Source organism: Acartia tonsa, chromosome 8 (assembly GCF_053477335.1).
Source record: "Acartia tonsa isolate MP-2025a chromosome 8, ASM5347733v1, whole genome shotgun sequence".
NCBI lineage: Eukaryota > Metazoa > Arthropoda > Copepoda > Calanoida > Acartiidae > Acartia > Acartia tonsa.
Window position 1 is genome coordinate 21,020,431 of NC_137267.1, and position 13,331 is coordinate 21,033,761.

At 36.1% G+C, this 13,331-nt stretch overlaps 1 protein-coding gene across 2 annotated transcripts in view; it reads left to right on the top strand.

Moving 5' to 3' along the window:
• The window catches only part of Mkp (MAP kinase-specific phosphatase), a 14,556-nt gene continuing 1,225 nt past the window's right edge, over positions 1-13,331 (top strand). Inside the window, exons 1-6 of one of the 2 annotated variants that reach the window (XM_080169451.1) lie at positions 1-91; positions 8,530-8,631; positions 9,457-9,475; positions 10,032-10,131; positions 10,494-10,612; positions 10,900-10,976. In XM_080169451.1, coding sequence (XP_080025577.1) covers positions 80-91; positions 8,530-8,631; positions 9,457-9,475; positions 10,032-10,131; positions 10,494-10,612; positions 10,900-10,976 — 429 coding nt within the window. In that variant the 5' untranslated portion in view covers positions 1-79. Of the gene's footprint in view, positions 92-113; positions 152-8,529; positions 8,632-9,456; positions 9,476-10,031; positions 10,132-10,493; positions 10,613-10,899; positions 10,977-13,331 lie in introns of those variants that run through there. The other variant, XM_080169452.1, reaches the window with a different exon arrangement.

Consider the following 13,331-nt stretch of genomic DNA (forward strand, 5'->3'; position numbering starts at 1 on the left):
CTGTATTATGTAAACAAACAGACAGAAATAAATATTAGCGCGCGTTTAAAGAATTCAACTTAAAAAAAGTTATTTCATAATGAATTTTAAGGTAATTTAAGTATTAATAATGCTGAAAACATCCATAAAGGGGTGAAGCTTAATCAAGTAGGTAATAGGACAAATAAAACTTAATTTTTTTAATATCAACACAAACAAAATTTTAATTCTATGTCTAAACCAAATTAATGCTGTAATATAATGTGTGCACTGTAGGAGGCGCGCTCCGCAAGAGGGCAAAAATCTTAAATCTCCGATAATTTCTCCGACACCACTTGACTACCTAACTCATTTTTTTAAATCAAAAATAGGGCTTTTTAAAACTTATTTCAAAGTGGTTTATTTAAGAATTTTTGAACTTTTTTTCTTCAAAAAACTACTTCTGATTATTTGAATTTAATGAAAAAATGTTTTTTTTAAAAATAAATTTTTGAGCACAGATAAACAAAATTACCCCTGGAAAATTATCATAAAGAACACTAAAACATCTGTTTATTATTAGATTTGCAAATTAAATGGAAGTATGAAAAACGATTGCTTGGACAGAGGAATTCTTTATGAACATTAAAAAAAATTTTTCCAATCGCGGTCACAACACTAAGTTCACCGGATCATTTTACCGTTAAAAAACCTACAAACCCCATTTCCGCAGGGTTTTCCAAACCTAACCTAACAATATTTTTTTTCAATTTTTATTCATCTATTTTAAAATTTGGAGGAGTTATAATGATTTTTATTTCACTACCCCTAATTTTTAACCTACAGTGACGACAAAACTACAGTGAGAGATGTTTCGTTTATTCTAAAACTTGCCTAATCATTCAAGGAATTACAATTTCATAATCAGGTTATGATGAAAATTACGGCTTTTCAATATATATATTTATATATATATCTATAATACAAAGTAGAACGGTGTCTGTCTGTCTGGCCGTACGTCTGTCCGTCTGAAGCTTAAGATATCGGTAACCGCTGAACCAAATGGGCTCTACTTATCAGGGAATTTACCTACTGGTCCTGTAGTGGTTTTAAGCTATTTTTTTTTTTGGAAGGTGGGACATCCCCAACCCCCCAACCGCCCCCAAATTTTTTTTTGTTTAAAGATTAAAAAGAAAGCGGTATGGATAACCCATAAATTTATGGTTCGCAGCACGATTAAACGTCCTTCAAGCGATACACATCTTCTAATGTAGAGCTGCTGTATAAGCTTCCTACCCTTTTTTGAGTATCGCTACCACCCCTTCTCCTCCCCCCCGTTCATCTACAACAGTGGAGGAGAGCCTACGCTACACACACACACACACACTACACATACACACACTCTAGTGTTGGAGCCCTGCCATTGGTTGGGAGTTATTCTGTGGAGAGCTGTGATTGGTCCTGCCCTACAACTGGTGTCCTCTCATTGGTCAACTTTATTCCTCGCCCTCACGTCATTGGTTCAGGTTACCCCTTAATTGTAATCCCTCTCTACTACGCTTAGTTTTACCTATACCACGCATCTGTGAACATCTATCTGTGCTTTAATAATTATTTTTTGTCGGCACTTTTTGCCGTCATTATGTCCAAAGCCAGCAAAGGCAACAAGCTTAGAGCTGCCATAGCGGATGAGGAGGCCGACGGTTCGGCAGATGGCGGCGTTAATCTTAGCCAGGACACTTGGGCCAGGATGTCTAAGCTCATTGATACTTCTGTGGCCTCGAAAATAAAGGAGTACACGGAACAAACAACGAAGAGTTTCAACAGTGTGAACCTGAAGTTGGTGGATATAGGTAAGCGTATAGAGGGGTTACAGGGGCAATACCAAACCGAAATTGACTCGATTAGGGCTCGACTCGAAGACCCTGATGTCTCGCCTGATGAGGCTACGGGCCTCAAAATTAAAGGCCTAGAGGCGCAAATTGATTTGCTATTGAAATTACGGACGGAGGATAGAGAGTGTGACCGTTTTATTAATTATCATCATTTATGTCAGGCGGTCAAGAGGGAACAGAGGCAGCGATGCTGGTCCCTACGGATTTACGGATTCCAGTCGCCGTGGTGAGCCACCGCCCCTGACGTCAAGGATGTTTATGAAGAGGTCATCGAACCGGTCCTACGGTCAATGATACAGTCAGGTGATTCTGTTGCGTTCAACACAAGTTTTTACTCTAATATTGAGTTCAGCCATCCTCTTGGCCCTAGCCGCAGAGGCGCAGTCCCCCCGATGATCTTTAGGTTTTTTTCGCGCAGGGTTTTATTCCTGTTTATGTTAAATAAACGGGAGCACTTGATTAGCCTAGAGAAGCGTGCGGCGGACCGCAGCCAGTGGTCATCAGCGGCGGCGGCGGTCAAATACGATCCCAAGATGAAGCTTAGGGTGTCACATGACCTAGCGGATATGAACCGCCAAGTAATGTCTTTCCTACACACAGCCAAGCTTGCTCACAAATGCAAGACCACGAGTGCAGGGGTCTCTTTCATGCCCCTTGGCCACAAGGGCAAATGGATCAAGATCCACAACCCCTTTTCCCCCACAGTTCTAGGCATGGTTGAGCCTCTGCCGGAATTAAATTCCCTTCTTAGCGCCAAGTCCATCGTGTTGGAGGCCTTCAAGGCCAACGTCCCTAATAAGGCGTTGTTTGACGGCCTTGATTTTAACCTGTCAGATATTATTAAGGTTGCTGACCAGCATGCCAAGCAGCAGCACCCAGAGGAGGATGGAGGAATAGACCCTGGGGTCACAGTCAGACAGGAAGGAGGGGCAGAGGGTCTCCCACCAACCGGTGGTGCGACACCTGGAGCCGACGCATTTCCAGCTTTACCCTCCCCCCACACCCCCAGAGATGACGTGCCCAAAGAGGATCAGACAGCGCCCACAGCGATAGCGGCCAGTACGCGAGCTGCCGCAGCAGCAGCTGCAGCATCGACGGTGTCAACCTCTAGTCCTACCTCTACAGCTCCAACTAAATGAAAGGACAGTATAAGTTTTATTAATCTTCCATACAAAACATATAGAACTTGTCCTTTATAAACATTAATCACTTAGTGATATGGATTTTTATTCAAGTTAATTTTAAACAAAGTTTAGTAGCAGTAAGTCTTATCCCTCATTTCCAACTTATTGATAACTATTACTAACACCTCTACTAACAACTAATGTCAATATTAATTTGAAGCCTAGTAAATTCAGTCCTTTTTAAACATCTTAATTAGGATTATTATTATTATGTGTGTACATAGAACTTAAATATTTATAGTTAATATATCTAACAAGGCTAATAATTTAACAATAATATAAGAATAGTCTAAGCCTTGTAAGCCATTAATCAACTTTATAAGTTCAGTAGGTACCTAGATACCTCATTGATTTTTGGGTATGATGCTAACATTACATTGTATTATCATGTATTCATATAATTGTGTTTCAGTATGTACGCAGCACACGGGACGCTCTAGAAGTCGAAGTTGGAGGGAGAACCTTATCTGTCGTGCAATGCTTTCTGGATGTGAACCTTTAGCAGTATGGTTTCTCAGGTAGATGGTAGCGTAAATCAACTTAATGACAATCCGAATTTTAATATTACGTCGCATATTTATGGGGACATTTTTTCTGACTTTTCAGAGGAGCTCAATATAGACTCCTATTATATTACAGAGCAGAATGCAATAGAAAAAATTAAATCACTCAATAGACCGGTCTTTTCAATATTTAACTTAAATTGCAGATCCATTAATTCGTGTTTTACAGAGCTTAGTTCCAGTATAGACTGTTATAAAAATTCGGGCGTGGAGCCCACAGTAATTAATTTGCAGGAATCTTGGCTCAATGATAACAGTAATCTAAACTTAATCCAACTTAATGGGTATGACTTGTACTCGAAACCTAGGCCCCAGGGGAGGGGGGGGGGGCATTTGTACTTATGTGCAATCTAGGTTCAAAGTTGAAGAGATTTTTCCTAACTTTTTTGAGCAATCAGTCTTTGAGTGTTTGATTTTAAAGATAAGTTATAGCAATTTTAAGGGAATTGTAGTTAATATTTATAGGACCCCCAGTGAAGAAACCATTCAACCCTTTCTTGAAAAACTCCTTGAACTTTTTGATAGCTTAGACAATTATGCCAATTATCCTATTTTCCTCACGGGCGATATGAATCTAAACCTTTTCCAAGCAGTTTTACCGGGTAGTTCGGCAGCTCAATTTCTTGATAACTTAATTATTTATGGGTTTATTAATATAACCCTTAGATCTACCCGTATACACAACTTTAGTCATAGTTTATTGGATTTAATTTGTTGCAAAAACTTTATACAAAATGTAGCCCTGTCAATGATTGTACCCACGGACTATTCGGATCATTTTTTAACTATTGGTGTTTTTTATGAAGAAAATTTCAAACAGACAAAAAAACCTCAAAATTTCACAAAGCGCCTGTTATCAGATGAGAATTATGATAACCTTTGCAACGCGCTAAATGATACCGATTGGTCTGTGGTTACTACTCTAAATAATGTTGACTTAGCCTATGAGACGTTTCTAAAGATATTCATTGACCTTTATAACACTCACTGCCCCAAAGTTTCTATCAGAAACAACAGGCGTTGCATACCCCAAGAGCCCTATATCAATAATTATATTTTAAAATGCAAAGCCTTCAAGAACACACTTTATAGGATAAAATGCAATGACCCCTCTGAGTTTAATACTGCGCGGTACAATGCGTACCGCAATGAGTACTTTAGAAGCGTCCGTAGGGCTAAGAAAAATTATTTTCAGAATCAAATTAAGTCTGCGGGTAAGGATGGGAAAAAAGTATGGTCTGTACTTAGGGAGGTTCTGGGGGTGAAAAAGCACACAAAAACAATGGATTATCTTGAGGTCGGTGATCGTAAGATCACCGATAAACAAGAAATCGCTAATCATTTCAACAATTTCTTTAGTAATTTGGGTGCTAATTTAACCCCAGACATCCCTATCTCAAACAAAAACTTTAGGGAGTTTCTCCCTCCACGAATTGAAGATACCATCTTTGTTCCCCCCCTTACACTGCAGAAAACATTTGAATTAATAACTAGTATTAAGCCAAAAGAAAGCCAGGACTTTTTTGATGTATCCATGAAATTGTTATGTAGGACAGCGGGGCCGATTACGGCTCCACTGCAATACATCTATAATCTGAGCATAAGCACAGGTGTTTTTCCCGATCTCATGAAGATTTCCAAAGTTGTCTTAGTATATAAGAGTGGCCCTATTTCTGTTGTTGAAGCCTATCGTGGCGTCATCATGATAGCGTCATTCAGCAAACCTCTGGAAAGGTATTTATACACTTCCATTTATGACTTCTTGGATGAGCGTAATTTTTTCAATGTACGTCAATTTGGCTTTCGTCGCGGCTATAATACTAGTCATAATGTTCTGAACTTAATGAATCTTGTTGCAAGGGCTTTCATTGATGGACAGGTATGCAGTATACTGCTCCTGGACATCAAGAAAGCCTTTGATCTTGTTGACAGGGACATATTGTTGGCTAAATTATATCATTATGGGATTAGAGGTGTCATCTATGATTGGTTTGTTAGTTACTTTTCTTCTCGTAGGCAGAAAGTTTTCTTTGGGGGGGAGTACTCCTCCACCCTGGAGGAGATACTTATCGGCATACTTCAAGGCAGCTGTCTGGGCGTATTAATGTTTTTAATATTCATTAATGACCTAGACAGCAGCTGCAGAGAAGCCATTTTTAACCTATTCTGCGATGACACCCTAATCTTCTTAAAATCTGATAATTTCACAAATTTAATCCAAACAATAAATAGAGTCCTACCTCAAGCAAATGACTGGTATGCTGCCAATAAATTAATTATAAACTCCTTAAAAACAAAAATCATCCTTTTTAAAACTCCTAGACAAGTTATTCCTGCAAATGAAATTGACCTTCTTAATGAATTTCCTGTTTATATTGATTCTAACAACTATGGGGAAAGGGATCCTGGCAAAATTGTCAAGCTTGAAAAAGTTGATTGCAACCATGAAAATGAAAAGAATAGATGGGCTAAGCACTTAGGTATTAGGTTAGATTCAAAGTTGAAGTTTACTTATCACTGGGGGGACCTTCACAGCAGGCTGCAGCGCGCAATCTTTAGCCTCCGTGTCATGAAGAACGTGCTCGACATGCAGCATCTTAAGATGCTGTATTTCGCGTACGTACATAGCATTATCGAGTATTCAATAATAATTTTTACAGGTGTAACTGACGGACAGGCAAGTATTATACACAAACTACAGAAAAAGTGTGCTAGAATAATCACAAACAGCTCCAGCACTGCACACAGTGCTCCTTTGTTCAAACAATTGCGTATTTTACCATTCAAAGAGCTGAGAGATTATAATATCATGCTTTTTATGCATAAATATATCAACGGCCAACAGCCTGAGATTTTTGATAATACTTGGCAATATAGACGTCAGTTACACTCCTATAACACACGTCATAGAAATGATTTACATGTTGACAGTACAACAAGAAATTTTATATTCAATTTACCTTTAATTCAATTTCCAATAGTTTACAACTCTTTACCAGAAAACTTGAAAACTATCCAAGATTTTAAACTTTTCAAAAAAAGAGTCTTTGACTACCTACTAAATAGAATTGTGTAAAATGTTAACCCAAATATGTTATTTTAACTTGTTTTAATCTAACTTTCATTTTCCACTTTCTTAACTGCATTTGAATTTAAATTTTTTATGACGTGTGACAGATTAATATTAATCCAATCAACTTATTGACTATTTTTAGTCATTCTTAATTTATTTAACTCGAAGCTAAGTTTGTGCGGGGGCTGGGATTGCGGGTTGCGGCTGCGGATGGGAGAATATTATTAATATTCTTAGTTTTTATAAACTACATTCCTGGTTGTAATTTATCTTTCCTTCAACTTAAATTGTTTACTAATACTTTCTGTTTTAGGGGGTTGTTGTTGAGCAGGGACTGCGGCTTAATGCTGTGGGGTTAGTTGAGGAAAATTGTGGTGAGTGACTCCAGCCGCGACGGTAGCAGCGTTCTATGCCATTTTTCGAACAAAATGTGTCATTTTTTTCTCGCTTGAAGATTTTTTGTCCTTGTTCTGTCAAAATTGAATTTTGACGCAGTTTTTTGTTGCAACAAACCACACGTTTTAGAATATTCAATTCTGAATATTCTCTGTTGCATTCATGAATATTGGAACTCATCCAATTTTCAAATTTTGTTAATTTTATTCGTCTATTCTTCATGACGCATGAATCATGACGCATAATTGTTCGGACCTTGGCAGGTGGGGCGCGGCAACCCGAGCGGGGGGGGTCATGGGCACATTTTTCTTCAATCTTTTCTACGCTTGAATATTCATTGAATATTCGTTGAATATTCATTTATTAGGATTGGACCAAAATTAAAAACTTAATCAAAGCCAAAAAACTTTCAAATTAATTTATTTTTCATTCTTTATTTTAATTTTAATTATTTTAATTTTTCTCCATAGCGTGGTTACTAGCGTGGTTACTGCAAGTAGAATTCTTTAGGTACCTATTCTTAAGTTTTTTTTTCAGACTTCTTGACTTTTTAATTTTATTTTTTGTTTACTTCTTTATAAATAGGTACCTAGTCCTACTAAATATAGACGTATGGGATAAATTATGGATTGTTGTTACGAGTTGCGCTTCTATCTATTTGATAACCTTGTTCCTTGGTCCTAGGACCAAAGAATTGTATTAACTTTACTATTTAGGAATCACATTTGGAGGCATTGCGCGGCGGTGGGGGACAACCAAAGACGGAGGCGGACAGACTTCTGGGGGTGTAGCAAGCATATTGAAGCATAATTGCGGAACTTTATTATTATTGAACTATAACAGCAATGTTCAAATTCACTAGTCCGACTATGCCGGCCAGCAATAGCGCTCGAACGTCATCAAGGGCGTGCTCCAGCCTTAGGGCTACGTACTGCACCTGGCTAGTCAGACATGGGCATTATCCGCTATCATTATTAATTTGTTTAGTCATTATTATCGCTAATAATATGTCATAATGATTGGATGGGAAATAAATATAAACCATCATATAATTACAGTAAATGTGATAGTATGCAATTAAATCATATCTATTTTATCATGTATTTTATCATGTATAATCTATCATTTTTATTTCCCGGTGGAGGATAATTGTCCAAGATCGGGGTTTGTCGGATCTATGGTTAATAAATTGAATTTGAATTTGAACCAATATATGTTTTTTTTTATTTAAATATGTTCGAAATAAGTGGTTGCATCTCAAATTTTTTTAAAATTACCTAGGGGCTAGGGCTAGGGGCGAAACCGCTAGTATTTATATATAATAGCTCTTAACCAAACAGTAGATATTCCCTGAAAAGTAGAGCAAAATTGGTTGAGCGGTTACCGAGATCTTAAGCTTTAGACTTACGGATGGACAAACATCATTTAGATTGTATTATAGATACCTCTTTTTATCTAAGGATATGATAACGAGCAAAAGCTTTAAATTAAAGCCAACTCAAACCAAAGTTAAAACAGCTGACGGAAGAGTTTTTATTGAAGATAAAGATCAAATTAAAGAGGTAAACCAAAATTTAATGGCAAGGATGACAACATCCATTAGAAGCGAAGAATAAAAATAAAAAAGTGTTGATTGACAAACTGACAAAGTATCAATGAAGCAAAAATTCAGTGGTGAAATTCAGAGAAGAATAAAATATATAGATAAATATATAGATTATTAATAATGATAGATAATCACGAAATCTACATAAAAACCGGACCGACAGACAAAGTAAGTTGTATACTGGATGCTCTTATAAAAAAATAGGGTTTTTTATGTTCCGGCCCTAATGTTGACAAGAAAAACTAGAGGTCTAGCTTCAATATAGCAACTGAGTACATCCTATTTCCCCTGTATCGTTACGGACGGACAATGTGAAATATGGTGAGGAGGGGCATAGACCGGTAAGGGGCTAATCCGGTAACTTTTGTCCCACCTTCATAAAATGACCTTTATCTCCATGTTCCTTTCAAATGACAGAAAAAAACCTATACTAATTTTGATAATTTATGTTTGACTGGCCGTTTGGCCGTTCTTTATAGATTTTTTAAGGTTGAAAAAACGTTACCGGAATAGCCCCCCTGTGGGGTACTTTTCGGTAATTTCTTTGAGTCCGGATTTGCCCCCCTCACCCTATAGAGTAGATTGGTCGTTACTAAAATTTATTTTTTTTTCTTTTAAAAAGACAATATTTATTGATAATTATTTATATATCACTGCACTGTTCTATAAATTTTTTGAATTTCTTTGCATATCAAAGGGGGATTATTTTAATTTGTTTTGTCCAGCAAATATTACCTATTTATTTATGAATAATTATGAGTAAAAAATCTTCGTGTTTTAGGTAAATGAGAAATCGGCAGGTAATATCTAATATATTTTTAAAAACGAAGCTATAATTAGGGTAGATCCGTCCTTAACGGTCCTATCGATGTCAAACAATGGATGATGATTCCTAAAAAAGTTAGGTACGATTTAGGAAGCGTAAAAACTCTATAAGCGTTTCCAGAAAGTCCGCACTTCCATTTATGGATGCTTTAATTCTTGTTATTTTACGGCTCCTTTTCAATTATAAAGATTTGTATAAGCTGTACATCCGTTATTAAATTCTGCAATCATTCTAAGATGATTCCAGGGCAAAAGAGGGGAGGGGGTTAATGACATCTAAACTTAAGCAGTTAGCAAAATGGTCTAAATATTGAGCTAGATTCTTGTAACTTGGTACATAAGCCAAGTCCAATAGTACCTATAGGACTAGGCTTATGTACCAAGTTTCAAGAATCTAGCTCAATATTTAGACCATTTTGCTCACTGTTTAAGTTTAGATGTCATTACGCCACCCCCCCCCCCCCTTATGTGGAGATTTTGAAAACTACATTATAAGTCAAACTTGTTTACCCAATCTTTTTGGTTTTTAAGGGTTTGTTGTTGATTTAAAACCAGATTTAACCGTTTCCAGTGTTTTACCGTGGCTTTTTCTATCAAGTCAAGATGTTCCGGCGGATTTAGATCTATTGAGGTTAGGTATTGGTTTTTTTTAATTATATCAAATTGGAAAAATATTTTATGTTCTAACTAAAAGCGTTTATAAAAAGAAAAGTTTCGATTCAATCACTTAAAAAAATAAACTTTCAAATAAAGCAAGGACGAAAACATTAATAATAGCTAATCGTAGAAAATCAGACGGGCCATTTTTAACGTCTTCTATATGACGCGGTGTTAAGCAGAGATTCGAACCTCCTCGATGACAGAGCGGATGCGCTGCGTATTGAGCCACGGTCGTGTGTTAAGAAATATTGATACACAAATAAATGCAGCACACTAACTTAAAATGTTTCCTCCCTCGCACATTAATTACTGTTTAGTGTACTTTTATTTTAGGAAGCACAAAATTTCTGTGGTTCTGAATGCAGGGTGTGGGATTGAAAACAAGTTTACTGAATCCATACAATACCATAACATACAACTTCTAGATATTCCGGAACAAAATATTTTATCAGGTTTACCATTGAAATGGTGATTTGTTTGATTCTATTTTTTTTTTCTTAAAGTACTGTACCTAAGAGAGGAAGAGTTAATTAGTTTATTGAAGTGAACTTTTTGAGTTTTAGGTAATATTAGCGTTGCTTCTGGTCTTTAAGAGCTTGGCTTGAGTGGTCTGGGGAAATTAATTTCATGTTTTTTTAACATTATGTTGAAAATATGTAGCATGAAAAAATCAGGAACATAAAAATATACCAAAAAGATGCTTATTTTGTTTTGAATCTAAAACTAGTTTTTATTTCAGCTTTGACCAAAAGTTCAGATATTCTTGAAAATTGCGAAGTAAACAATCTTAACTGTTTAGTTCACTGTAATGCTGGGGTAAGATTTTTATTTCGTATTAAGGATTTAATAATTTTGGGCAGCCACGGCCTAATTTATCTGTAAGGATCTGTAGGGTGTTCTTTCCCTCGTCCCTGCTTCGCATTCACATGAGAGTGTTATCAGTTAGGGCGGCTTAATTACAACACCTGCCAAAACTCTAGGCCAGGGTAATGTAAAGGGTGTGGAAAAAAATGCAGACATTATTAAAATTAAAATTGCGCGGCTTGTGTTAATAGTAGAAAAATACTACGCATACCGTTAGAACCACTAAGAAGTCTATTTTTAGGAAATATAAAAACGATTCCTGTCCTATGCATAGTTTAGGAGCTATGTGTTAAAATGTCCCAACTGACTTGAAACTTGACTTGCGAGTAAATTTTGGGAAATTTTACCATCTGGCTCCTAGATTATTTGTAGCACAGGAACCGTTCTTATATTTCCTAAAAATACAGTTCATAGCGGTTCTAACGGTAGCGTAACATTTTTCTACTATTAACACAAGCCGCGCAATTTGAAATTGGGACATTTTACCATCTGGATTCTAGATTATTTGCAGCACAGGAACCGTTCTTATATTTCCTTAAAACACAGCTCATAGCAGTTCTAACGGTATGCGTAACATTTTTCTACTATTAACACAAGCCGCGCAATTTAAAATTAAAAAATGTAGGCATCTCTTTTTGCAAAATATCTTCTCTAATTTTTAGTTATATTTTAAAATTTACTCGCAAGTCAAGTTTTACATCAGTTGGGACATTTTAACACGTAGCTCCGTAACTATACGTAGCAGAGGAATTGTTCTTATATTTCCAAAAAATTGACTTCTTAGTGGTTCTAACGGTATGCGTAACATTTTTCTACTATTAACACAAGCCGCGCAATTTCAATTTTAAAATGTTCGCATTTTTTTGCACACCGTTTAATAATTGAGTAGCTTCCACGAGAATTGCGGGTCAGCTTCTAATGTTGTAGAATGTGTGCGCGAAGCTTACCAATCTATGATTGACCAAAGGATTCTCACTTCCAATCTTTGAATCCTAACTTCAGAAAATCTGGGCTACACGCATACATACAATTTAGCTGCTATTTTCATTGCAAGTTCCAGCTGCATATTGTAAAAGGTTTGAATATTGAAAAGCCATTAGGTAATATCTGTTGCCGTGGCTGATAGTGGCTAAATAAAAATCTTACCGTGGCCACTTATACATTTCAAAAAAAAAAAAATCAATCTAAATTTTTAAAAGCGAAGCTTAGTCCGTTAGTCCGTAACGGTTAGCTATTTTCGTTCATTAAGACATGTTAGAATTGTCCCATCGATTTTTAACTTTGCATGATGATTCCTACAACAGTTAGGAGCAATTTAGAAAGAGTAGCAACTGTTTAGTCGTTACCGGAATGTGTTTAAGTCCATTCAAAACATGCTGATTTTTACCTTTTTGACAACTTTTTTTTATGTCTTAATTATAGGTAGTTATTTTTTTCATCTATTTTTTAAATTTTGATTCCTATTACAACAAGGTACAATGTTATAAGCGAAACATCTCAATAAACAAGTCCTAAAAATGTAAGTATGTCCCCAAACAGGTTCCTCTATCTAAGCTGTTTTGCAACAAATATACTTACAATTTTTTTATTCTTATACATTGATATAATGCTTATTCAGTTCTGACACTCTGCAAGCGTTGATGATTGTTTGTCCTATTGTTTCAGAGCTTCGATTTTATGAATGTTGTCATCCTTGTTAAAAGCGAAGCTTTTCTATAATTAGGGTCGGCCCGTCCGTCCGTACGTCCGACACAAACGGATAGCTTTTTCCCGTTAATTTAGGCAAGTTAGAATTGCCCTATCGATTTCAAACTTTGCATGGTGATTCCTTTAGTAGTAAGGTACAATTTAGAAAGCGTTTTTACTTTTTTAACAACAAATTTTTATGTAATCTAATCATCCGATTGATCTGAGTTTTGGTATGTTAATTCCTGGGACAACAAAGTATAATGTTATAAGCGAAGCAACTCTATAATCAAGTCCTAAAAATGTAAGTATGTACATATACGTTATCCTGTATTAAGCAGTTTTTCAACAAATTTACTTACAATTTTGCTTCGACTCTTGTACATTAATGTGTTAATGTCCGTTTGTCCTACCGTTTCAGTGCTTCGCTTTTATGGATGTTGTCATCCTTGTTTATTTAAAAAAGAGCTGTAGCTTAACTTAGCCTCTGAGCTCATATTAAATATTTCAAAATAGATTTTAAAAATTCAAAATATGTAAACTCATTCATTGAGAATAAATGCTGTGTCAAAAAATGTATCGCCCTCTTAAATTTGATTGGTACATTCGATTTTTGAAATA